The 26,910-nt window shown below is 41.4% G+C and overlaps 1 protein-coding gene across 3 annotated transcripts in view; it reads right to left on the reverse strand.

Annotated features, from left to right (window-relative positions):
• The window catches only part of adgrv1 (adhesion G protein-coupled receptor V1), a 110,543-nt gene that overhangs the window by 38,261 nt on the left and 45,372 nt on the right, over positions 1-26,910 (reverse strand). For all 3 annotated transcript variants that reach the window (XM_051423724.1, XM_051423725.1, XM_051423723.1), the window contains 37 exons: positions 26,642-26,906; positions 25,824-25,946; positions 25,469-25,691; positions 25,148-25,352; positions 24,813-24,959; positions 24,400-24,655; positions 23,709-23,911; positions 23,056-23,232; positions 22,626-22,808; positions 22,311-22,490; positions 21,986-22,150; positions 21,745-21,865; positions 21,488-21,611; positions 21,255-21,393; positions 20,916-21,101; positions 20,569-20,804; positions 20,228-20,376; positions 19,820-20,018; positions 19,394-19,613; positions 19,043-19,282; positions 18,735-18,884; positions 18,372-18,592; positions 17,987-18,266; positions 17,693-17,836; positions 17,007-17,178; positions 16,540-16,681; positions 15,735-16,303; positions 15,360-15,623; positions 14,789-14,906; positions 14,500-14,671; positions 14,090-14,332; positions 12,528-12,935; positions 11,421-11,593; positions 11,031-11,277; positions 10,720-10,859; positions 9,593-9,753; positions 9,262-9,362 (listed from right to left, as the gene is read on the reverse strand). In XM_051423724.1, coding sequence (XP_051279684.1) covers positions 9,262-9,362; positions 9,593-9,753; positions 10,720-10,859; positions 11,031-11,277; positions 11,421-11,593; positions 12,528-12,935; positions 14,090-14,332; positions 14,500-14,671; positions 14,789-14,906; positions 15,360-15,623; positions 15,735-16,303; positions 16,540-16,681; positions 17,007-17,178; positions 17,693-17,836; positions 17,987-18,266; positions 18,372-18,592; positions 18,735-18,884; positions 19,043-19,282; positions 19,394-19,613; positions 19,820-20,018; positions 20,228-20,376; positions 20,569-20,804; positions 20,916-21,101; positions 21,255-21,393; positions 21,488-21,611; positions 21,745-21,865; positions 21,986-22,150; positions 22,311-22,490; positions 22,626-22,808; positions 23,056-23,232; positions 23,709-23,911; positions 24,400-24,655; positions 24,813-24,959; positions 25,148-25,352; positions 25,469-25,691; positions 25,824-25,946; positions 26,642-26,906 — 7,446 coding nt within the window. The remainder of the gene's footprint in view (positions 1-9,261; positions 9,363-9,592; positions 9,754-10,719; positions 10,860-11,030; positions 11,278-11,420; positions 11,594-12,527; positions 12,936-14,089; positions 14,333-14,499; positions 14,672-14,788; positions 14,907-15,359; positions 15,624-15,734; positions 16,304-16,539; positions 16,682-17,006; positions 17,179-17,692; positions 17,837-17,986; positions 18,267-18,371; positions 18,593-18,734; positions 18,885-19,042; positions 19,283-19,393; positions 19,614-19,819; positions 20,019-20,227; positions 20,377-20,568; positions 20,805-20,915; positions 21,102-21,254; positions 21,394-21,487; positions 21,612-21,744; positions 21,866-21,985; positions 22,151-22,310; positions 22,491-22,625; positions 22,809-23,055; positions 23,233-23,708; positions 23,912-24,399; positions 24,656-24,812; positions 24,960-25,147; positions 25,353-25,468; positions 25,692-25,823; positions 25,947-26,641; positions 26,907-26,910) is intronic.

Here is a 26,910-nt window from a genome sequence, read left to right on the forward strand (position 1 = left end):
ACATACTGTTTCTTGACAATATTGTGGACAACATTTTGTGTGTGTGTGTGTGTGTGTGTGTGTGTGTGTGTGTGTGTGTGTGTGTGTGAGAGAGAGAGAGCATTTTCACATGAATGTGCTGAAGTATGTGTATGTATGTGTTTATCTGTATAGGTGTGCTTTGTGTTTTGTGTTTTTGTTGCTGAGATATGCTTTGTTTGTGAGCTAATGCACTTGGAAACGGTGGCAAGCCTGCTGTTGTCATCATCTTAAATTACAATTATTAAATTATACACAGGACAAAACAGAGATTCAAGATTCTGGCAAAGCTAAAAACAGACTGACAAAGTAGACTGATTGCAATTTGCTGATAAGCCAAGAACAAAAGACCCTATTATAGATACAGTTTTATTTGATTTCCATTTGCAATTTCCTTCCTCCATTCAACATTTCCTGATTCTTTGAGGAAGTTAGGCGACTCTAATTTTCTATTTCAGGCCATTAAGCTGGAATCACAGTTTACTGACTTCTCTCTCACTAATGTTGTAGTTTGGCAGGCATGAGAAAACCTTAAAGGCTTTCAACAGAATATTCCCAAAAAATGACTTAATGTCAATATAAAAATCAGCTCTACAGTAAAAGAAGTAAAACAAGACATGTGCTGAAATATACTGTGTCATAGGCTACAACACCTGGGAAACATTATGTCCAGCCTAACCTAGAAAACCAGTGCAAACATCAAGCTAGAATGGCAGCACTACTGACCTCAACAGTTTCAGGGTAAACCATGTTTTCACTTCTCTAACCCACCACTCTACACAAAAAAGGCCTGCCAAGACAAGCTGTCGAACTCCAAAAATAGAGCAAGATACTGGGGACTTTGACAAATGCAGGCCCCCACTTTGTTTATCATTCACAGTGTCAGCAGCCTGTTTGATAAAGTCCTTGACGACAAACTGAATGACTCCACAGAATCAGGTAAAAGGTGCCTGCTGCTGCATGGAGAGTTCAGGAGGTACAGCACACAAAGTAGACCAATGACGACTATTGTTACATTTTAAACAGATTTCTGTATAACAGTTTATTTACTACACTTTGGACTTAAATTCCTAAGTCATCATCATAATAAAATAAGATTACAGGGATGCCAGCAACTGATTACTGACCGAAGCCCTTGACTTTACTTGCCAGATGTGATTTACTCCCAGGTACCAATCTGTTGATTGTATTTATCTACTAGAGCAGAAAATCAATGGAAAACCAATGTGTTACAGCTCAAGGGAAGTAATAGGTCATATCTGTTGGATATATATTTTGTTAATTCAGTGATGTTTTAAGTCCACAGGGGCTATTTGAAACATATATTCCATTTAAAAGTAACTAACTACATATTGCAGCTGATGTCCATGTTTATCTGTATTTATGGACTTAAACAAAGTGACTTGTTATATTGTCTAAGAAATGAAATATTCTTTCCTATATCACCTCAGAAATAACTGACCTCAGAATTGGGCTTGTAGGATTTGCTCATGGATGTGTGCTGTCTCATGTCTTGCAGCTACCACACATGGAATACACTAACTGTAGAGCCCTGATGAAGGAGAATGGCCACCGTGGCCTACTGTGTACTGTGCTTTTTCTGGAAATAGAGTAAAGTTCATGGAAGTCTTTCTAGGGTCACCAGCTGTTAGGACAACACACATTGTGCAAAAATTAGAGTGTAACTTCCAGAGTCCAGAAAGGGCAGAGTCTGCTGCAGCAGCATGGATGGTTGGAAAACCAATACCATTAATCCCACCATGCACACACAAGCATAACTGCTTGCAACCTATGCAAAAACACAGTAAATGCATGCAATGCATACTACACAGCTAAATGGCATTATTTCCTTATTATCCATAATAATCTTGTACAGTTAATGACTAAATGTAACCAGTTACGAGTTAATAGTTTACCAGGGAAACCTGTACTGGACTGACAACGATTAGCAGAAGATTATATATGTGTGTGTGTGTGTGTGTGTGTGTGTGTGTGTGTGTGTGTGTGTGTTTCATCCTGTTGTCAACTTCATGAGATAGGATTAATGTCTGACCACCCTGGTAGCTAAATTACTAGGCCAAGTCATGACTAATTGCTGCCTTTAAGGTACACTCTGTGGGTGAGGGCTACAGAGGTGTGTCAGGAAAGTACTTGATACACAAATTAGTTGAATATTGCCTTATATATCCTCAAGTGAAGAAATGCATTCTGTATGATCTGTGGCCAAGCTGTGCGTGAGAAGAGAGAAGGTTCAATATAAAAAGGCTAACTGAGTTTAACTTGGTTAAAATTAACTGAGTTTTTAATTTCCTGGTGCAGATTTTATGGTTTGATAATGCATATCCATTCTGCCATCTACTACACATGTGAGTGTACCATTAAACCGTAACTTGAAGTAAAACAGTCTCCCATGTGGAGGTATTCACAACTCAAACTTATGCAAATAAGAAGCGAATCTGAATCAAACAAACAGAATAAGATTTTAGTCAACAACCATCACAGGACAAGGTGCTTTGGTACAACAGAGGAAGCTGAGGCACATTCGTGTCTCCTTAAAAGTTTAAAGGTTAAAGGTTAAAACGTTTAGTTTAATTTACTAGTCTCAGTTTACCTTTAGTAGTACCCCTTTCAATGCCCTTTTCTTTATCCAGCCTGCACAAAAACTATGATGATGATGATCAAGCTAAACTAGACTATAGAACACATGCCACATGAAATCTCATTATCTTTTTATATCAGTACAAAATGTCAAACACCTTCAGAAGCGTAGTGAAGTGTACTTTGTGCCCCAAAACTGACTGCTTGTCAATCAGTGCAACTGATCAACAGTTATTTGGGGTGATGCTAAGAGACTTGGTGCAATGTGTGAAAAAAAAAGCTAGTTGTCACTGATGTTAATAATGTAGGTTTCAAAATATTCAAAACATGTATACATTTTATAGGCATCAATGATAGACACAATGTTTTGTAAATATAACTGTGTTTACAAGAAACTCCACAGGGTACCTTTAAGGACTAGTAGTGACATTATTGATGGTGTTATTACACAGAAAATAGTCCTGGGAGACATCCCAGTGTTTGGTGAGTTTCTGAGTCAAGTGTCTGTAACCAGTTTAGTAAAAAGCAACATGTGTAAATTTGGTCATTGGTCAAACTGATGAGTCACACAGGATGTGACGAGACACTTTCTGCAGAGAGCGAGAGAGAAGGAGAGGGAGAGAGAATGAGAGTCTTTTTGCAGCTCCCAGCTAAGCCCAGCAGCAGGCAGAATGATAAAATGGACAGAGAACAGAAACAGCTATTACATTACTCATCATTTTGTGAAATGAAGTGTGGGTGAGAGAAGAAGGAAAAAGCCAGAGGGGCAGAAAGACAAATACAAGTGAAACAGGAAAATGAAAGAAGATTTTCGAGCAAAATGGTTTAGCCTTATTTTTCAGTATCAGTGCAAAAGACACAAGGTCACAGTGAACAGGGAGAAGAAAGATGCTGCTGACCTAAACAGAGACGGATCAGATAAAGAGGAGAGGAGTCAGGGCAACACTAGGCACAAGGCGTTGGACCAACCGGTAGAGCGTAATGTGAGTCTCCCAAGAGGCCGTCTTCACCTCTCCACTGTCCTGTCTACTCACACATACACATACACATACACACACACACACACACACACACACACACACACACACACACACACACACACACACACACACGCACACACATGCACACGCACACACACAGTAACACAGGCCCTCACTGCTGATACTTTATACCCATCCATCACTTGCCTGCCATTAGCTCTGGCTGACAGACAGTAAAGAGCTTAGAAATGCATTAAAATCTTATCAAGGACATGCTGTGTACTTTATCTAGCTGTTTATTTTTTAACAACTGAAAAAATGATATCCTAACACTATAGAGTAAAGTAAACTCATTGTAAAGAAGCATCTGAGAAAAAAATATACTGGAAGAAGAAAGGAGAAAGGAAGGAAAGTAAACACCATTTTCTTCTCATTCTTTTCCCTCTTTTGCTTTCTCATTTTGTTTCCAAACACTTGGGGGGATAAGCCTAGAATACGATAAGATAGGCATATTCAATGACGTCAACGAGAGAAGCAGATACACAAAAACTCTCTCTGTTTATTGATTTAATGATTGATTGGTCATGATGGGAACAGATAAACTTCCTCAGGAAAAGCAGTGTCGCTCACTTAATTTACAAAGCCCTGTGTTGATCTTATGTTCTGCAGACAAGGACATGTAAGGTCTTGGATTACGCAATTCATACATCCCCTTTCTTGGAGAGCTGAGTAACTGCATGCACGCTCGCCCAAAACATAAATCCCCCACGCCCCCGTACATATACACACTGACGACAAACTTTTATGAATCCCAACAGCAATCAGACAGCTTCTTTATTCTGCTCAGAGACGGGACGTCAGAGCAGTGGGTGGTGTATGGGAGGGATAGAAGTTAGTGTTTATACGTGTGTGTTTGTGGATTGAGGCGCAGACGTCTGAATGCTGGATCCAGTCCCAGAGCTAACAGGAAATCCTTTATAACCAGAACTAAGAATCACCTAAACACCTCTCAGATACTGGAATAAAGCACTGGGACCACTGGGGTAAACACTTCACTGAGTGTGTGGGAAAGGCTGTCTGGGATGTGGAGGGCTATTTAATTACAATGGATGAGGAATCAAATTGTGTTTTGTTTGCAATAGAGATGGAGATTAGATTTTCCTTTCCCACACCAGCACCTGGATACGTGTATTCAAGCACATATACACACATCTCCAAAATCCCATTCTGTATTGAACAGGCTGAAATATTATATATGACATATGAGACTTCTGTCAATCATATGTTATTAGTAAACCAGAACCTAATACCACTGAGCTGGGGAATATTTAAATATTAATGTTCAATGACTTTCATAATCATATCTTGTTGAAATAACAGGTTTAAATAGACTGTAGTGCCTGTGATTATCTTTGATTGGGATTATAAATTGTCAAAACAGTGAACTCTACAGTGTGTTTAATGACACTACTGGCATACAGTGCTACCAGAGAACTATGACTTATTGACACTTCTTCACCTTTCCCTGGAAAGACCACTAGTAACCCATGCCATATCCTGCTAGGAAATATTATGTATTCTCTTTAGCCAAGGCTTAAAGCTTCTTGTTTTTTCTGAAACTAGAAGGAAAGGGATGAACTAAACGGGATGATGAAGTGCCCTAGGAGCTGAATAATGAGAAAAGGAGAGAAAAAGGGTGCAAATAAAAAGAGAAATTAATCAGCCATCTAGTTGTGTTTTAAAGGAGACCTCAAACCCCAAAATATCCATCAATTTTGTGACCCTGCCGTCTACTACCGTCATTGATTTATGTTTTGGTAAAATGAATGCAGACCTAAGACGGCAGTAATCTGTCCCCTTGAGACACAGCAAAACTGCATGAATACTGATCTAAGAGTTTGCAATGTGGTCTTATGTAACTTTAATCCAAATATAAAGTAGTGAAAAGATCAGATTCTTTATGTTTCTTTACCCTGAAAACAGTTGGTGGGGGGGGTAAAGAATGATATATTGGAAAAAAGTTGTGCAATGTGTTTAATTTGATAGACTTACAACGTTCTAGAAACGTAAGATAAAGAGATGTGTCTTCAAGGAATAACCCACCAAAATGTGCATAGATACTCACATACTACTTAATGTTAGTTATTCATTGCATTAGATCTCTGATTGCCCAAGATAACTGGGCTTTATTGCTGCTCGTGTGATGAGGCCTAACATGATGTCAAACACAAAACCCCATGTACATTAACATACATACACACATGAGTGGTGAGGCTCACTTACATCGTACATATGCACTGGGTAAATTTCCACTCAACACAGACAATCTTCAGTTGTCTTGCTGAGGGGAGGACAAACTGCTGGCCAGAGACTGTCACCGCACAACCTCTCTTTAACACAAACCACACACGCACCACACACACACGCACACACACACACACACACACACACACACACACACACACACACACACACACACACACACACACACACACACACACATAATCGTTTGCAGTGAAAGGACTCTCCCTTGAGGTGGTGGATGGGACAAATCATTATTATATCGCAGTAGGAGGTATGACGATCGTTGTCATTGGCTGCTCTCTGTCACCCTGTGGGTGTGTTTATACCAAAACCAGATCAGTTTGACCCTCCGACACCTTCAACAACCTGCTTCTATATCTGAAATACCATTGGACCTATCTAAAGCTACAGAGTATATCTAATACTATGCAGTTTGAGTTACAGTATTTTACCCATACTTTCAAAAGAAATCCTAGCAGATTAAGAAATAAATATTAGACTTTTGGACACATAGTAACTACAACACACTGGTAGAAATGTGATGTACATTTTCTACTTTAACTGAGCTGTAAAAAGTCACATGTCACGTTGCCATCAATAGTTGGGAAACAGTAATGATGGAACTAAAGCGACCGAATTGCTGTGGCCCTACCAACTAACATGGCAATGAATATACAATAAATTGATGATTTTGTGGTTTTACTGCCCACAGTTGCCTGGGAACACTGAAGATGAGATGGAACATCTCACTCTCACTGTTGTGGCCTTTTTTCGGTGGTTCCCTGACAATAGAGCTATTGTTGCTTATTGTCTTGTCATCTATTCTTGGACAAGAGAAGCAAATATGAGGATGCCAAAATATTTGATGTTTGGAATCAAGGAGCGAGATAGAGAGCAAGATAAGAAGAGAAACTAAATGCATTTTATTTAGAATTGATGTTAATCTTTTAAGTCTGCCAAATGTTATTTTCCTCTTTCTGTCCTACAAGCTCACTCATCCTCTCTTGCTCAGACTCGCTCCTGTTGCCTTCATGGCTTTATAGCTAAATATACCAACCTTAGTGTGATATTTCCCAACTAGAAACCCCAGAGGTGAAAAGGATAGCAGCCAGAAGACAGTAAGACAATTAAAATCTCCAACTCCTCCACCTGCTCTCAACTCTAACCAAGGGGTGGATATTATTCTAGTTCTTTCGAGCTGACTGTAGCTGTTGCACAGAGAAATAAATCAAACTGGCAGCTTTAATTTTCTCCCCACAGAGGGCAGCGTCAGTGACTAATTACAGCACAGCCACCACAGATGGAGAGCCCTCTCTGTCAGAGGTGGTTGGAGTTGGACCTGACAGTTCAAATCAATGGTGAGGCACGAGCAAGGCTGAGACCCACAAGTTCAGGAGACATTTCTGTCACTAATTACATCTATTCTATCAAAGTTGCGAGATCTTTGGCCTTCTTAATACATCAATTTCAGACTAATCGCTGCCTTATGCCTACCTTTGACTGTAAATATAAAGCTGGAATGCATTCCAAATTCAATTACAAACACTGGACTGACCATGTAGTGCAGTACAACAGTTACTGACGTGTAGATTGAGATAAACCCAAAGTGTGATTCAACAGACCATAATTGTGATTAGACAGATAGACCCTCCTGGGGAAATACATGCTTATAAGACCCAATATAAAATGTCCAAACTTTGCACATAATTATTGATGCATCAAAAAGCATATAAACATATAAACTGAACTCTACAGTGATGCTTTTAAGAAGTGCTGTTTATATGTGGATTGAAGTGTAATCGAATATTTTGAATCCCAAGTCCAAGGGCAACATTCGTTTTATTTGCTTTTATTATTTATTTATAAGTGATTTTTGTCCTGAAAAGAGGCAAATTAGACTTATATTTTAGCCTCTAAATACATTGTCTCAGCTCAAGACTGAATTGTAAGGACAATTTATTACATTATAGAAAGTCCACTGCACACATGACCTTGTGCATGCATGTTTTAACAATGAAGGGTGAGTTAGTCAGGAAGATAAATTCAGTCTACTTGATTGGCCGACTTCTTTGTTTGGCAATAAGAATACTGGACAAAGAAGCAAAAAAAATCACCTCCGGTGCATTTATATGAAGGGGAAATTATGTTTTTTTTCTTCTAGCAAGCCATCTCAGATCTAAGATAAAGTGGATACTTAAGCGAAGACAATGACGTCAATTGGTCTATTTTAATTCAGCACATCCTGTACTGTGAGCCAACCATTACCTCCAAAATATTCCCTGCAGTTCCAAATGACCATTTAGACGGTGCATCTAAGAGTGCACATTCAGTTAGGCCTTCAGTCAGGGATGCAAGCAGACCTTCACTGACTGGCCTTGACTACAAGGCCACAGAAACAAACGCATGTATTTGATAAACTATAGCACAATCTTAGACACGTGCGCATCCAAGGAAGAAGGCCTTAACATGCAGTACAGTACCAACAAGGAAACAGAACAGGACGGAATTTTCCATCCAAAACCCTTTTAGGTTCAGGGGCACCTGCCTGGGCCATAAACAGGTTGAGCCCAAGGTGGCTAGCCCCCAACGACAGTCTGCTTCAGTAGGGGCTCGTGTTTGTCAACCAAAGAGAGGGGGGACCAGTGGAAAATTACCAGTCCCGCACTCGCTCACGCACACACACATGCACACATACACACATACACACACAGACATGGTCGGGACCAGCTGAGAGACTGACCTGCAGCCACATATCTATCTCGCTCATTGCTTATGTGACAGCTTGCGTTTTTAATGGGCGAGGGTGCGGGGGGCATGGTTGCGTTGTCAGGACGCGCTGGCCCGCAAACTACGCAACCAATGATATTCGATGATGTGTGTTCACGTCTATGCACATTTCCAAGAAAATACCTGTGACATGTCTAGTGGCTTGTAAGAAGGGTTAATAGCATATGTGTGTGTGTGTGTGTGTGTGTGTGTGTGTGTGTGTGTGCACTCACAGTAAAGGTTTAAAATATTTTTATATAAAGGAGTGCATGTATATGGGTGGTTATGTAATGTTTCTGTCAGTATTTGATGAAAGTGAAGGAGCTTGCATTGTGAGCTACTGATCCATACACTCACACAGGGAGATGAATGCCTATATACAATTTTCCAAAGGTTCCCATCCATCAACATTTAAGGCCAAATAGAGAATCTATACATATGAGCAAATGAAAATGCCAAAGAAACTAATGCAGATGGTGTGGGAGCATGAAGGTCGCAGCCTTCATAAATTGTGAATTGTAGGTGTTAGTGCTTATTGGGACCTTTGTAGTAAAGTGCTGTAGTACCTTACAAGATATAAGGAGAACTGTATTACCTGGGTTCCAAGGCAGCTCAACATCATGTGAGTGAGCAGTTTGGCAGCAAACATGGGGAAACGGGAGCACAGCACGTGGGATATAATGGCCAATGCAAAGCCTGAGGAGGGGGAAAAAACAGAATATATAGAACTAATATTAATGGTAAATTAAAAAATGATTAATATAAATCAACAGTTGCTGTTTATAACAATGCGGGATGCATGTGGAAGATAAAACTCATAGGAAAGAATGCACCACAGAGAGAAAGCTTAAGAGGAAGGCAAGTAGTCAGTGTGCAAACAGAAAAATTACAGGAAAACAAATGAAGACATAGAGCGTGTTTTATACCTGAGATGCAGATAAATCCCGAGGCATAGAAGGCCTCGTTGTAGGATGCAAGAGTGGCAAACTCTGCGTAGGCCGTGTAGATAGACAAGTGGGAGCAGGCACATTCCACATAGTTCCCACTCTCTTTTACAACCCTGCAGTATCGACCATCTGATGACCAGCTAGAGGAGAAGAGAGAAGAAGAGAGGATGATTGATGTTTATGAATATGTCCAATCTGCTCTCAGGTGTTTTGGCTTCTTTGACTGTTATCTGTTGTCACCTTTACCTATCAAATATGCTATGAGAAACCAGAACAATGCAATCATTATTGTACTGGATTTGGTTGCACAACAGTTTTTAAAGGAGCAAGCAACATACTCTCTTTTTATTTTGACCTTCTTCACAGCAAGAAAGACATTCTGCAACTTTGACCTTTCCCGGTCAGTGACTTTGCCTCTCTCTCCATATCAGCCCTCTCATGCATTTTGTTTTCTGGGCTACATCGTCCAAGTTGCTGTTCCGGCCAAACCAAACCTGCCAATTCTTAACTTGTAACGGCGTGTTCCGGCCAAGTCCCATTCCACGCCCCAGGAATGTCCTCAACAAACTGACTCCGAGTGGGAGGATTCAGAGAGTAGCGGACTGAATGTGCAGATATAATACAGAAAGATGTGACTTCCTCTGTAACCACAGAGAGGCCTTACTGAGAGGCTGAACTTGAACTTTTGCCCTTCACTTAGCAAACGTGTGAGGATGACAGATGGTTGAGCACAGGGTATGAATATATCACTATCAGACAGATAAATAACAATTTGTAAAATAAAAAAATCTTTCAGTAAGCATACACTAGAATAAATCTCAGTCATCAGGTAACGCCAAAGCAATCATGGTCATATTATTGAGAAAAAATATTTATTTTTTTTTTTTTGCCTTTTTATTGCCTTTATTTGATAGGGACAGCCAAAGACAGACAGGAAAGGGGGGGCAGAGAGAGTGGGAATGACATGCAGCAAAGGGCCACAGGTCGGATTTGAATGCTGGGTCGCTGCAGCAAGGACTCAGCCTCAGTACATGGGTCGCCAGCTCTACCCACTGAGCTAACCGGGCGCAGCATGCATCCGAATAGGTGTGTCTGCAGTGGATTACCTTGCTGTGGTCTGGTTCCAGAGAAGGCACAGAGACCGGCCTGGTTTAACTTGCTGACCAGGGGTGTGGATACGATACACCACCTCATTGCCATCTTCTAGGGGTCGTGACCCTCTGTCCTGGAGGCTGGCTGAGAATACCTACATATAAACAGAAGAAGAGAAGAGAGTTCAGCTGTGGAGTGATCTAAAAAATTAATGTATACTTTACAATGGAGTAATACTGCCACCTGCTGTTTTTAGTCAAACAAGAAGAAAAAAATTAACAATTGGAGGGAAATATGAAGTCTAGTTATCCGAGCGCTTCCCTACCTTCCCATTGAGAGCAGTGCTTGTATCACTGGTGAGAAACCAGTGTTCAGTTCTAAACTCGGTCAGTTGAATCCGGCTGAGGTTGCCACAGTCAGCAGTCGAGGCTGCTGGTACTGCCAGCAGGGTATCTGGGAGCTGGAAGAAGTCTGCATTACGGCCCCTGTATTTGTGTCCATTGATCTGTGTGGGGTACCATTGGAAGGCAGAGATGGTCATATACGGACATGTTTCCAGGATGGTCCCCCTTCTGGAGAAATCACACAAAGAAACACATTCAGAATGCCAAACAAGATAACATTATTGTAAATAATATTTAAAAGGGGAATTGTTTTGAATGAATGTAAAGAGGGATGTCTCCCTCCCATTCTTCACTCTGTTTTGGCCACTCACATCTCACACTGACTTTGGGTGAGGAGGCTGAAGGCAAACCGTTCAGCCACCCCTGCAAGGTGGCTGAGGCCTCGGGTGTCAACTCTGCTGGGATTGGCCAAGGCACACAACAGGTCATAGGTCAAATTGCGACTACTTTCCTGTAAAGGAACCCTTTCTGCCTCTGTGAGCACCTGGCTCAGAGGAAACAAAGAGAGAGAAAGAAGGATGGTGAGAAGTTTTTTTATGTATTAGTCAAGCGACAATGCATTGAGACACAGTTTGCTCTAGTATTCTTTGGAAGTTTATCCCTCTCATATACCATGTGAGTGATCTGCGTTTGAGTGCTGTCTTTATCTTTCCCACTCCCCCTGACTCTGTCACTGTCACTGTCTTTGGTTTAGGCCTGTATTATGCAGCTTTTATAGTGAATTACTGCCACTTTTTTACACTGTCTCCATCCCTTCTCTCTTTGTGCTCCCACGTACTGTATCTTCATGCTGTGTAACTCATTTCTGCTGTCTCCCCTCTCTCTTCCGTCCCCCGCACACTTCATATTAAATTACAGTGGTGTCTCCGCTTGTCTGGAGGCTGAGCAAGCGCAATACTGCATGTAGACTCTTACATCAGAGCAGCGCAGTGACAACTGAGACCTTTTCAGATGACAAACTGGTCCTCAGATCTGTCAGATTAGAGAAGTGGAGGTGATGTATGCCCTTTAGCGTACATCTGTCTGACACAGACTACTACACTGACTCACAAGCTTTAAGAGTTAGTGATTCAATAGTGAATCATTTTTAAAATGAAATAAGAATCAGCAATCTGCTATTTGAGACAAGGGGTATTTTTGACGAAATATGTTGATAGGGCATTCTGGTGAAAATTACTTGAAAATTATAAGTAAGATTACTCGAAAAATTAAAACAGAAATTAAGCTTTAACAAATACTCAATGTAGTTTTATATCATGATATTGATATTGTGATATAACAGTTAGATATTATATCATATCACATTGTTTTATCAGCTCTTCCCGCTTCAATGAGAATGAATAAAACTGGCCTTAAAATAAAGTTTTTGTACTAGTTTACAGGAAATGCTTTTGTCCTCCTCTGTCTCAAACCCTTACCTTCTCCAGAGCCTCTAGCACAGCGCCCATCTGCTCACGATTGAGTGGTGTAGTGACCTTATTGATCAGTTCTTGCAGCACCTGGTTCAATATCGCTGGGACAAGAGGCTGATATAACTGATCCAGTAAGACCCACACAGCTTCACTTGCTGCATTTGACACCAGAGTCACATTAGCTAGCCCAAACTGAGGGTGCACCTTGGCTCCCCCTGTAACATTGTAGAGCTCCACCTGGAAGCGCTTTGGAGTAGGCAATGATGATGCCAGGTCAGGTGTGAGGTAAATGTCCAGTGATGCGTTTTGGTGGCCCACATTGAAGGTTAGCCTACCCTCCTGTTTAGGAAAGTCCATTCCTGCCATAGCAGGCCGGATTATAGCAGGACCCACCACCTCCTCTCTGGGGAGCTCCTAAAACAGAAAGGAAAAACAGAAGTTTTGTGTTGGATGGAGTCTTGATCTTGATCGTGATCAACACATATAATATACCCACAAAATGTAAATACAATGGCAAAAATACAGAAACTTGCAACCCAAAAACAGTCAACAAAAACAACTGTACATCCGACTACTCTAGACTATCTCCTTTGGTAAACAGTGTCCACATGGTCTGCATTCCAATAGCAACACTTGAAGATGATGAAGTTGACTATGATGTGAAAGCATACTGTAAATCAAATAAGGACAGGGCTTTTATAATGCATCCGACCTTTTGTCTTGCAATATGCTTTAGTTCTGAGAGATGAAAGCAGATGACCTGGTCAGGTGTCTCAGTGAGGTTTTAGTTGAGTGCACTAGACAGACTCTTACTTTGATCTCCAATATCAAAAACTAGAGTACCATGAATACTTTATGCCTCTGAACAGCAGGTAGCCAAGTTATCTCTAATTATGATGCCTCATCACGTTAAAAGTTGAGGTGGAAAAATTGCAACAGCGTCAACAATAAACCATGACCATTACTAATATATCCATAAAAACAGTATACCTGGTTGAAGGGCAGACCGAAATCTTCAAGGGACCACCATCAGAACCCCCCCCCAAACTACTTAATACAGTTTAGTTAATGGACCTCCATTTCAACTAAACACATTATGCAGTGCATCTCAATATTAGTGCTCATTGTATAGTATGGAGAACATGACATAATGAGGTAAGTTATGAAAGATACAAATTAGATCAGTATACCTTTAGATTTGTATCTGCTAAAACATGTGGTAAATCAAATCAGCAAAACCAGGTTACACAGAGATAGATAAACATCATTCAGGTGTTACAATTGGGGGACAAAAATCTTATTTCAGCTGTAATCATATTGGCCTGGATTGAAAATGAGATTTCCTACAACACATAATGACACCTCCAAGGCAAAGCTGAATGAACATAAAATGCTTCCAATCAATAAGTCAAATAGCAATGTTAAATTCAGCCAATTACAAACTATTGCAAGCACTTGCACAGTGCATGTTTGTGCATATTTTTCAATGTGGATTTGTGCCCAGTTGTATTCATATTTATGCATATATGACATTTATAATGTTTACTACACATCTGTTTGTTACTTACCAGTGTGCGATATTGTACAGACATGACTGAGGCTGTGCTTGCTCGTCTGTAGACTTGGAGACTGAGCCTTGTGGTCATCAGGGTGGCGATGGGCAGTCTATGGCCCACAGCAAAGTACACAAGGCCTTGTGGATCGTCGCTCTCTGCCAAGGTGATGTTGGCAAACCGGGTGGTCTCATTAATGGTAGCTCCATTACCCACCTGATAAATCTCCACCAAGAACCACGCTTGATACTCTGGTTCCTAGGGCAACACAGATGAGTAATTGTTTTATTTCATGCATCACTGTCTCTGAAAATCATTATTCTACCACATTTGTCATCTATCCTTATTCTGAAGGATTGGGTGGATTTTAGGTCAGAAGCACTTTCTAAGCTTTCACCAGGGGCCTCTCTGCCTCTCTCTCTCACCTCATCATCCAGGACTTCCACAGTGAGAGTACATATTGTTTCTCCTCTCCTACACAGCGCAGCTCCTGAGGTCTGCACTAGCTGTCTGGTTAGGTTGACTCCATTGTTGACAAGAGTTAGAGTTGCCTTGCTGAAGGTAACTCTCCAGAAGACCTGCAAATCCTCAAAGGCTCTAAACAGGGGGAGAAAGAGTAGAATAAATAACTACAAACAACAAAACATGTCAGTGGCAATCAAATATGGAACCATTTCCATTTTATTAATTTAAATATTTAACCAAGGTTGTTACCTGTTTTCCTGTCTCTGCAGATAGAGGAGAGCAGTTCTGTTCACTGAATCCTCATCAAGAACTTGGCCCATCAGAGAATTAAGACTAAACCCTACAATACCATTATGGAAGTCACTCCCTGGTATGGATCGGGGAAGGATAAAGAAAGAAAATGCAAATAATTGTTTTCATAACCACATAATCTAATAATGATATATTATTGTACTCAATCATGCAGAATAATCAAATAATCTGCCCACTGCAGTAATTATGTGAGAAGTGAGGCCCAAAATAGCAGCTGGAGACTAATGTAGCAGTAACCTAATGCGTTAGTGGAACTGGAGAAAGCTGAATCACTCATTGAGATAACAAACACATGTCTGCAGGTCCATTTGATTAGAGCAAAAAGACACACTTGGGGTTAAGCTAGTTCTATATACAGAAGAAGACAGAGCCCAGAATACATACCAACAAATAAATATGTATAATGATTTTTAATTGCTGGAACACACTGCAAGTGAACCAGTAATGAATACTACTTATTCTTCAATCTATAATTGACACAAACAACAATCTTTTCATAATTTTTTACCCAGGATAGTGATCTTGGCAAAAGCTCCAAAGCCCTGGTATGGACTGTCTGTGATTTGCGCTCCTCCCTCTGGATCACTGAGGTAAATAAAGAATACTTCCTGTCCCTCAGGCTCTGAGTCATCCAGGATGAGGAGGACAACTTCTGTCTCATCCTGACCAGCCTGAAAGGACACTATAGTGGACTCCAAGCGGAAATCCTGCTCCTCCTTTGCAAGGGTCCCAACAGGCTCCACAGTGAAGGGAAGAGGTGTTGTACTTCCATCTGGATAAAAGTGCACAGCAACACAACTTAAAGCAAAACTGTAAACATCACAATAAATTACAATATAAAATAATGCAATGGAGCAAAAAAGCAGCGCAACAAAACACACACCACCATAAGCTTGGATCCGAACGCTCACAGCCCCAGCCACACTGTTGGACCTGCGCACCCTTAGAACCACCCTCTGCTCCTGTTGGGTCTCCTCATCCCTGTCCTCAGGTATCTGTACCAGTTCAGGTCCAATACTCAGCACTCCTCCTGTCACATCACTAGCCAAGATGGTGACAGTGGCAACACTGTGCTGAAGGCGTAGGCGAGGAGAGGTCTCTGCCCAAGCCAAGTGTGGAGTGAGTACTTGAACATCTGTAAGGTTGACGTGAAAATACTCATCTGCCTCTGAAAGGGAGTCGTCAATTATTGAAAGGCGGAAGGAAGTGTTGGTTTGGCGAGGTGAGTCAAAAACCAAACTGCCGTCTGGCACTGCAATAAAGTCCTCTCCAGCTGCTGCGCTGCCTGATACTGTTGTATAGGACAGGCGGGTGCTGTTACTACGAGAACCGTAGAGTCTCTGAACATACAGTGTTATAGTCTGGATGTCCTCTGCAATGACCAGCTGGCGGGAATCAGGAGCAAACTGATAAATTCCCAATGGCTCCACTTCTGCCACAGTAAATCCTGACCTGTGCACAGAGACATCAGAGTGAGGCTACATTTGACACCTACAAATATATGTAAATTGTATTCATGATTTAAATGGTGACATTAGGGTACTGTCCCCTTGGGTATTAGCGTAATTAGCAAAGGAAATAACTGAATGAGTGGTACATAATAAAATGTGTAGATGTAATATGCAGCAGGTTTCCAAGTTAACACATATTTATTCTATCACAACTTCAGACTTCCGTGAAACCATTACCTGAGCTTGACAGTACTGGCTGCAGAAGTGCTGGAAGTGGCAGCAGCGAGGTGTATAGCATATGTAGCTGTCTCAGATGTATCAGCAACAGCTGTCAGCGATATGGTTTTTGTCCTCTCTCCATGGTCCAGGGTCAGTGAGCCTGAATATGAAGAAAGAAACACATTACTAACAGTTGAGCACCAGATTTCTGTGTAGTCTAAAGAAAATAATAAGTATATTCTCTGAGGATAGTTCATCACATCATAGATGAATGCTCAGATTTGTTCATTGCTGTTCAGGCATAACTAAATAGTATTCACAACTAATAAAACAGAAAGGCATACACAATTAAACATTTAAAATAGGGAACAAATTGTTCAAGTATTACTTTACTGAAAATCATATGAACGAAATAATGCAAGTGGTTTGAGATAATGTGTGAATCTAAACTGCTTCAGAGATCCTTCTCTCTCTGGGTGTTTTACCTGAGTTTGGGGTAATAGCTCCCAGTGTGAACCCAGGTGGAGCCTGTCCTGAGGGATACCCAGCTTTCCACTGCACTCGGATATCCCCAAACAGCCCTGTTCGCGTCACTTTTGCTTCACATGTCCCTGTTTCTATACTTGAAACCTGCAGAGCCAGTGAGGCAAAGCCAACCTGCAAAACATATGCGAGAGAAGACAGTTAATAATGCTGTTATCTTGTTGCCTCCCTGACAACAAACACTTGAGTGTTCACAGAGCAGTAAAGGACTCAGCACTAAGTCAGTTATGAGGGTTTTACGTAAGTTTTAAATTATATTAATTTTGTCTGTGGAGAGAGGTCAGAGGAATATAATGCAGCACATAGAAGTTTGTCCTCCGATGCCTGAGAAATAATTTAATACAGTTATTTTTTATTTTCTATCACTACCTGTGTAAATTACTCTACCTTGACTGAAAGAAAACAGGTGCATCATATTCATGAATTTAAATCCATGTTGTTTATGTGTAACAAACACCCTAATGAAATGTCCTTGATTGGTTGGGCACTGAGGCCCAACCAATAAGAACAAGGGCACTGATCGGTATCCTTAGTGCCCTGCAGAGGGGGCAATTATATATATTATATAAAATAGTTTCTTTCTCAAAGATAAATATCAACAGACAAAAAAACAACAACCACAACTCACCTCTGAGCTAGCGGCTTCTTCAGGCACAGTCACCATAGCAACGTTGGCCTCATGAAGGAGGCGAGGCGGAGAGCCCATAATAGGACTGACTAATGTAACATCAGTCAGTTCTGCTGTGAAGCTCTCACCCACTGACAAAAATACCTACATAGAGAAAATCAGGAAAACAACCAAGTGTTACATGGATGCTTAAAAACAACATAAACTAGGGTGGTTTAAAAAGGTTCCTCTCTAATGATTCACAGAATTTTTTAATTGTTGTAAGCATGTCTGCACAAGCAGGCTCATCGTTACCTGGTTGCTGATGGGTACAGTGATAGTACCGAAGGTCTGTCCCTCTCTCAAGAACAGCCTTCCTTCAGCTTGTCCTCCCAGTATCTCATCGATGTCCATCACTTCATCTATCCCTCCACTGATCCTGTAGCCCACGCTAGCGTTGCCAAACAGCCCTGCCAGTCGTGTGACATTCATAACCAGAGCTCTGGTGACCTCTGACCCTGACCCTACTACCACTATAGACTGTTGCTCTGGGCTCAGGGAAAAGACACCGTGTGGCTCATCGTTTGCACGTACCCTAAGGATGAGAGAGGAAGGTTCATTTCAAGTTAGTTTAATCTTAGTCTTTTTCCCAGTCAAAGTCAATATATGTTATTTAGTTTAACAGAACATCAGGACAAACCTGATGCGCATTCTGATTAGGTTTGGGTTGGCATCCAGAGTAGCACCACCCTCCACAGCTGTGAGCTGGACAGTGTAGAGCTCCTCCAGCTCTGGCACTGTATCGGGCAACAGGCTAAGGACAATTTCTGCCATCCTTTGGCCTTCCAGGATGATCACCGAGCCAGCTAAGGCTAGGAAGTCATCTGCTATATCAGAGTCACTCTGTATCTGCCAATGCACCTGAGGTTTGAGAGAAAGTATGGTTGTTTTTACGCTTTAAGAGTGGCCACAAATACAGATTCGGCTAAATATTCAGCTAGTTTATGCACTGATGCTGGATATACAATTGATAAATAATAAATGCATACTGATGTAATCTTACCGTGATGTTACCCATGACACCCTCTCTGCGTGTAATTGACAGTGAAATGTTGAATGGGCCCTCTGCTTCTGTGGATTCATTGTATACACGCTCTCGAAGAGCATCCTCAGTAAACTGGACTATACCATTTGGGTCACCAAACTTCTCTATCTGTGAGAAAAAAACAGATTAGTAGAGCAGGGTGCTGACATCCCATTAAGTTTTCTTCAGGAGAAAATGTTTTGGACAACAAAACTATTATTATTAATATTCCTGTTACTGATTCATGATGTTGAAATAAATCTTGCAGGCATGATACAATAAAGTACCTTCAGTGTTATGGAACCAGCCTCAGTATCGACATCCAACTCTCCAGACAGAATGCTGAGCTCTATAACAAATGTTTCTTCCACCTCCACCTCCCCATGGGGGAGAATCCGCAGCTCGATGGAGCGTGTGCCTTCCTCTCCATCCCTGAAGAAGAAGGTCCCATTCACTGGTTCTCTAATGTCTGTGTTGAATGGAGGAAGGACCTCTCTGCTGTTAGGGCCACGGATGATCCAAGCAACCTGTCAACAGGTAAAACCAGTTTGAATGAGTTGATGCGCATGAAGAAAAATCTCTGGGAGTAAACTGCAAGCAGCCATGGCTGAGACATCTGAAGTGATTGTTCCTCATACCGTTGCATTGCCCACTAGGCCTCCTGCTCTCTCCAGAACAAGATTTAGTTTGAGAGTGGAGTTAGGGTTGATCACAGTGATTAGGCTCTCATTGAGAAAACGGACCACTCCACTTAGAGAGTCACTTTTGGCGATGGTTACCCTGGCAACACGTTGAGAGCCCAGAACTGCTCCCCCTGTAGCTCCAACCAGCAGGACCTCAAATATCTCTGAATATTCGCTGTTGGAGATAATTTCAATGTTAAAATGGAATTAAATAACATCTTTTTTTCTCTCTCTACAGTTTAATTCAGTGCCTAATGTCTTTCCAAGTTAAGATACACTGATATAGCTAGCACAGAAAACATGTGTGTGGGCTAAAGACACGGTATATTTTAGGAATTATTCTAGATATTTGTTTTAATTATTTTTAATTTCTCCTCTCACCTGTCCAGGTCATCTATAATAGTGACATTGATGTAGCTGGTATTCTGGCCGTGGACAAACATCACTGAGCCATTACTCGGGATGTAGTCGAGGTCAGGGGTTGCACTCAGGCCTCTAGAAATGAACTGAGCTGAGACCAGTCCATATGAAGCCACCCTCCTCACCACTGGGATAAACACAGTGCCAACATCCTCCTCAACTGAAAGAAAGAAAAAAGGGACTTTTACAAGATCTTTTCAAACCAAAATATTTGATTTTTCAAATTCAAATTCCCATAGAATGATAATTGAAAGTATCACATTGTGTCATAAAAAATATTGTATGACAGTTGAGTTACATTTGTGTGCTTGCCTCACTCAAACATTTCCCATTTCCCAATTGAACTGCTTCAATTTGCCTTTGCCGTACCTGTAATGTTGACATAGTCCTGCCTGATCTCCAGGATGCCCTCAGCATTGTCATTTTGTAGTATGACCACAGCAAGAGAAGAAATATTGCCTATGGCTGGCGGCTGGTCCTGCTGAAGACCTGACTCCCTCACTGTGTAGTCTACATCACTGACCACCAGAGGGAGACACAGAATAAAGAGTCATTGACAATAAATCCTTGACAGTCACATCAATTGTATTGTATTTTGACTACCATGACTATGATCCTCCAACAGCTTATTTGAACAATAACACTCACCACCTGTTGAAGCTATTCTAAACATTCTAACCAATCTACTCCACCTTATCAAGTTACATTACCTGGCATTGACTAGCTCCACTTCAGTGAGGTTGAGGAAAAACATCTCAGGTTCCTCTGGAAGACTGTCATCTTGGATATGCAGTGTGACCTGTTGGGAGGTCTGGCCTGGGGTAAAGTGTAGTCGCCCTGAAGCCGGAGCAAAGTCCACTTCACTATCCGCCGTGTTGCCTGAGGTTTGGTACGTCACCCACACACTGCCCAGACTGCCTAAAGAACGATTAACTGTCACATTCACCTGTGGTAAAGAGAGAAAATCATATAGCTTAGGGTTAGGTTTGTAACTACACTATATCAGGTGACTCTGTACACACAACCTCATTAGTTCTATCCATTTTGTTGACCTCACCATTCCCTCTTCCTCGGTCGCCCTGATCTGGTGTTGGGTGAAAGAGAACAGGCCATATGGGTTGTCACTGGCTGCCATAATAATCTTGGATTGCTTGGCTATGGGACTGATTTCCAGTCCAGATGTGGCAGAGGTCAGTGTAAGCTGGTATTCACGGCGCTCTTCAGGGAAGTCATCGTCCAGGGCCTGGTGTCATGATAGATATGACGAGGATATTTTTATGGAAAGCGCAAAAAGACACATTATGATAATGCATTCTGGTCTCCATATGTACATTCTGCAGTGCATTAATACAGACAGATTTTTCAATGAACTCTAATAACTATAACTCTAATGTACCTTCAAAATAATGGAGGCAACAGATTGTCTGTCTCTCATAGTCACAGTGCCTGAGATTGCTTCAAACTCAGAAACCACAGCTGGAGTGATATTCCAATACACCTGGACCTCTCCAAACACACCTGGCCCTCGCACAAGACTGCAGGATAACATGATGTTAGCATTACATTCTTGTAATTTAAAGCTCATATTTGTCTTTCCAGGTTAGTGATACAGTTCAGTGTTTATCTCACCTGACCACGGCACTACCATTGTAATCTCCCTGAGGTTCTCCAATGAGGACGTTCCTGGATGACTCTGCTATTCCAATAATCCCCAAGGCAGCCTTGTCCGCCCTTATAGTGATGGTGGCCATACCTGGGGGAGTACGTGACAGTTTTTGGTGAAGATGGATATGATCAATGCATCCATGAAAGATAATCCTGAAAATATTGCACAGTTCTTCAATCAACTGATGCTCAGGCGGTGACAAATCGTCATAAATACTGACCATTTAAAGGATTGATGACAGCGCCACTATCAGCAGGAAACAGCCGGACAGTGAAATGCTCATCTCCTTCCAGTACAGTGTCAGCAAGGGCTCTAATCACAAATGTCTTCATAGACTCAGTCTGGAAAGTATGAAAAATGTAGCAGAATTCATCAAGAAACTTGCAATGTACTATGCAGTACTGAAAGAAGAAACTTGATATACGTGGTGGGACAGTGACCCCACTCCTTTCATACTGTACCTCAGTGAAGACAAGAGTTCCATTGAAAGGTGAGAGGTCATCTGTAGCCTGGTCTTCCAGCTGCCACCGCAGTGTCACTGCCCCCTCGCCTCCTGCACTACGCAGCACTGCTAGTGTCGCCACAGCAGCAGGATCATCCACAAACTCTGGCTCACTGACGGTAACCTAAGAGGGGATAGAATAGGTAGTGCAGTTGAGGATCACTGTGATATTACAAAGATGGTGTTTATGCTTTTAATGATTGAAGAGGTATCAAAGTACAGTAAGTTTAAGTCACCAATCTGTTGATTGAAAGTGTCCTGAAGTATATGAAATGTAGACTCACCTCCACTTCCTCAAATCCAAATTGTCCGAGAGGTGAGTCATTGGGTGCGATGCTGACAGTCACAGAGGTCACTTCTCCCAGTCGAGCACCACCAATCACACGCAGTAACTTCACGCTGAAGGTCTCTGAAGTCTCAACCTGTTCGTCATCCAAGATGGTGATGGCAATCGTGGCTTCTCTCTAAAAATAAGGAGGAGGAAATACAAGTTAACACCCTGGGAGCTGTATGCAATAATAATAACGATAATAGCCTCACATCATAGCTTAAGGTGATATCAAAGGCAGATTTCAAATTGGGATAATTTATCCATTTACCTGCCCATCTTGAAAGGTGATATTCCCAGATGTGGGACCGAAGTCATTAAGATCAGCAGTGATTGGCTGAGCCTCCCAGTAGATGACCAGTCTTCCTGTTGTACCAGCAAGTCGCACCACTGACAGATGGAGGACGTTGTCTGGTGGTGGTATCTCATATGCCAACACAATTCCAGTGATATCCTGGACATTAAGAAATATTGATTAGGGTAAAATATTATTAGTAATTAAATATCTATATTTAGTCATTTAAATGTGATATTTAGTCATTTAATTGTGTCTCTATTGCAGCAGCTGTTTCTGATGAAGCTCTCTATGTACCAAACCAGAAGTTTGCAACCTGCATCATAGATATAAATTAATTCATCACCATTAAGATTGTTTTTCTACCATGTTCATTTCATAGTCACAGAGATTACCCTGTGCTCACCTCAGAAACATTGAACTGCAGAATCCCTCGAGGGTCATCATTCTCCTGGATGGTGACCTCTGCTACTTCCATTCCAGGCCTCTTCACAGTGGGCTGCCCTGCTCCCACTGACCCGCTAACTAGCTCCACACCTGTGATATTTACCAGGAAACTCTCTGCCAGCTCTGGGATGTCATCCTTAGAAAACAAACATGTACATATACACTAAGTAATAGTAATAATTGAATTTTAATATTATTAATTTAATAAGCTTTATCACTAAATGTATTTCTCTGGTTAGAACTGCAAGCAATTTAGCAAGACTTATACAATAAGACATATTCACAAGTCCCATTACTGGTAGGTAAAAATGGTCACCACATCTCACAAATGTCACAGGACAATCACAGGGCAGGTTAAATGTATGTTTTACATATGTATATATGGTTTTTGCCTGAATGGGCGCAAGTGTGGGAGATGAGCAATAGGAAGACTAAAATTGTGGTTGAGACAAGCAAGAAAATCTATTATGCCTTATCTCAGATGGGAGATTGATACTTGGTTTTACATGCTTATACGCTTTTGTTAGTATAAGCTAAACATTCGTCCTATTTCTAATATATTCTTCTTTACTCAAGTAAATTTAATAAACTTCTGTATTACTCAACACTGACCGGTAGAATTGTGACAGTGACAAGGGCCACAGTAGCACCATTTATCATGATGATGGTGTTGTCTTTGGGGGTGTAGTCCTGCTCTGCAGTTGCCTGGTTGGATGGAGGCTGGTACAGGGCTGGCTTGGTCTGGTAATGGATTGCCACTTCACCTGAAGAGCCCTGCTCTCTCACTATAGAGAGAGTCACATTGACTGGGACCCCTGCAGGTTGGGAGAAAGGGTGGGGGGGGATACATGAGCAAATATACCCAGAAAGTATATTTCCAATACCTGTCATGTCATAGAAGATGGCAAGAAGAACCTGAATCAGTAAAATCAGTAGAAAGTTAAATAATATTTGAAAGCCAGTGTAGTTCTACTTCTTGGACTTTGCAGACATTTCGGGCCGGCCTCCAACACACAAATCGTAAATTACTCAACATCCTGGAAATCACTGCAGATCTCCTTTAAAGTAAATCTCAAAGTGCGATTACTGTAATAGCTCCTTAAGAAACCTCACTGAAAAACAAAGGAATAACTGGAACAAAAAGAAACTAGAATTGAGAGATATCTTTGAATATGTTAGCAATAATATAAACTAATTACAGTAATTAGGACCTCTCTGCATTGTGGTCCAGTAAAAACACAAATTTACTGACAAATCATCACTCATTATATTATTATTCATTTCTTGCAACAGAAATTCTTACTCTGTGGTTCTTGTGTTAGTGTGAACTGTGAGTCCAGATGCCATCCAATCACCCCATAGGGAGAACCATTTGGTAGAATGGTGAGTAGAGCTTGTGCCCACTTCTTGTCAATGACTGCAGCCTGTCGTACGTCCTGCAGCCCCACAGTGGTGACACCAATGAGGGTGATAGTGACACTCTCTCTCAGCTCTGGGACACCATCTGCTATCACAGTCAGTGAGATGATGGCCAACAACTGGCCCTCTGAAAACGTCACCTACGATGTAAAACAAATTTTTATTTAATTCTACAAATTTGTGACATTATAATTCTGTCACTGTTTATTTTGGTAAGCATTTCAATTTCAAACATGTTGTCAATACATAGAGGAATGTGTTTAACACACATATGATAGGAGCACAAGTTTTACTCACCACCCCTGAAGTGGGGTAAATGTCTGCCAGACTGCCATTGGCAGCCCAGTGAACAGTCAGTCTGCCAAAAGTCCCTCTTTTTCTCTCCACACTGAGAGAAATTTGGTTATTTTGCTCCAACTCCTCTACCTCCAAAAATAGAGAATTCTGCAGGGATGTAATAACATTATATTTCTTTATTACAACAGCTTGTGTTAATGCTTAGAAAACACCCTTAATTATTCTGATATGGTCTAATTAACTTAAGGTTTAACACAATGGTTGCAACACGATGACTACTTAACATAATGGACAAATGCACAAGCTGTCTGATATCAAAAGGTTTATCTGCTTACCTGAGCAAAGCCGATGACTCCATGGGCATCATCGTTAGTTGGGACAATGACAGTCACCTGACCACCAAATCCAATCTCAGCCCCGCCCTTTGGATTCTTCAGGCTGACCTGGAAGTGCTCCTGCTCCTCTGGGATGTCATCATCTATGATGTTCACTGCTATCTCTAACTTGCTGTCACCTGGTGCAAAGTGCAACTCCCCAAAACTGAATGTGAGGAAATAAGGAAAACATAAAACACATTATTTATTCAATCTTATTTCTCCTTGTGGAGTATTTGCTTTTCTGTGCAAAAACTAGCCGGGTTCTGAACAATTTGGTACCTGGGTATAAAATCAGACTGATTGGAGACAGATGTGAATTCATAAACAGTGGAGCTATTCTCCTCAGTAGAAGCCAAGAGAGTCTTGGTGGTGTTGAGGGATGGGACCATGAGAGAGAGGAAGCTAATGGCCGCAGGTGCCCTCAGGATCATCGTGAGCAGACTGACATCCGACCTCCAGGAGTAGAGTGACGAGCCATTTCTTCCAGCTAGCAGGACATAAGCTATAAGGACAGAAATTATTTAAACCTGATGTGTGTGCAATTGATTTCAATAGCACAACCAACAAACACGACTAGATAAAACTGACAAATGCTATCTTTACAAACAAAGCAGTTTATGACATTTGTGCTTACTGATCCCAGAAGGAGCAGTGAAGGGGTGAATAGAGGTGAGGCCTGGGTGAGGAATGGACTGATAAAGCTGTGGTGAAGACTGCCCTGAGCTCCACTGTAACACCTCACAGGATGGAGAGAGACCTACAGAAAGATACAGGAATGCACAGAAGCACACACAGATTAAGGTTCTTTCACGCTAGAATAGCATGTTTATGTAAAGTAAGGACTGGTCGGACTGACACACCCAAGACTGACAAATTACAACCTCTGAGTCCCGCTGTGGCTCTGCTCTGCTCCACACTGAGGCCTTTCCCGTAAACCCACAACAGGTCTGAACCAAGAAAACTCACCACTTTTGCAGACTCAGAGGGATTATGTCTCATCAAAATATACAGAGCGTAGTATAAATATATGATCTGGCCTACATTGTGAATTTTGTCATTTTAGTTGAGACAACATAACAAGGCTGCTTTGTCTGTAAAAAACAGACGTTTCTCTGTGCCCTCTAAAGTATCACCAATTTGTTTGTACTATCCTAACCAACATCTAACCACTACAAAGTAAACTGAGAGAACAACCACAGAAAAAAGCATCTCATTATTGCAAAAACGCAACCATCCTCTTAGCATACTGAAGACTTATGGCACTTGACTACCCTTCTAGGCCATTTTTAAATATGTAATCTCTGCACCACAGTCTTTTGAAAAAAAAAAAAAAACAAGCTCATGAATTTACTAATTATGCCTTACACATACATTCACTTATATTCAAAATAAACTCAACGGAATTCATTAATGTAATGTGTTATGTGGCATCAAAAGACAATAACAACCGACCTTCAATAACAACCAACAGGAGAGCGTTGTCTGCTCTTGTGTTGACTGTCTCCACCTGAATGGCTCTGCCAGAGAGTTGGAGAGACTGTGGGTTCTGAAATCTTCCATTGGTCCACTGAAGCAGGAGGCAGCTGACAGATTGCCTGTCTATGCACACCAACAGGTAGGGAACAGCTGCATGAGTGAATGGAGTTACACTGAGGATGTCCTCTTCAAAGTCAAGAGTCTGGAGGAGGGTGAAGGAGCCTCCAGTCCAAATAAAAATCTGA

The sequence above is a fragment of the Dicentrarchus labrax genome, unplaced genomic scaffold (genome assembly GCF_905237075.1).
Source record: "Dicentrarchus labrax unplaced genomic scaffold, dlabrax2021, whole genome shotgun sequence".
Taxonomy (NCBI): domain Eukaryota; kingdom Metazoa; phylum Chordata; class Actinopteri; family Moronidae; genus Dicentrarchus; species Dicentrarchus labrax.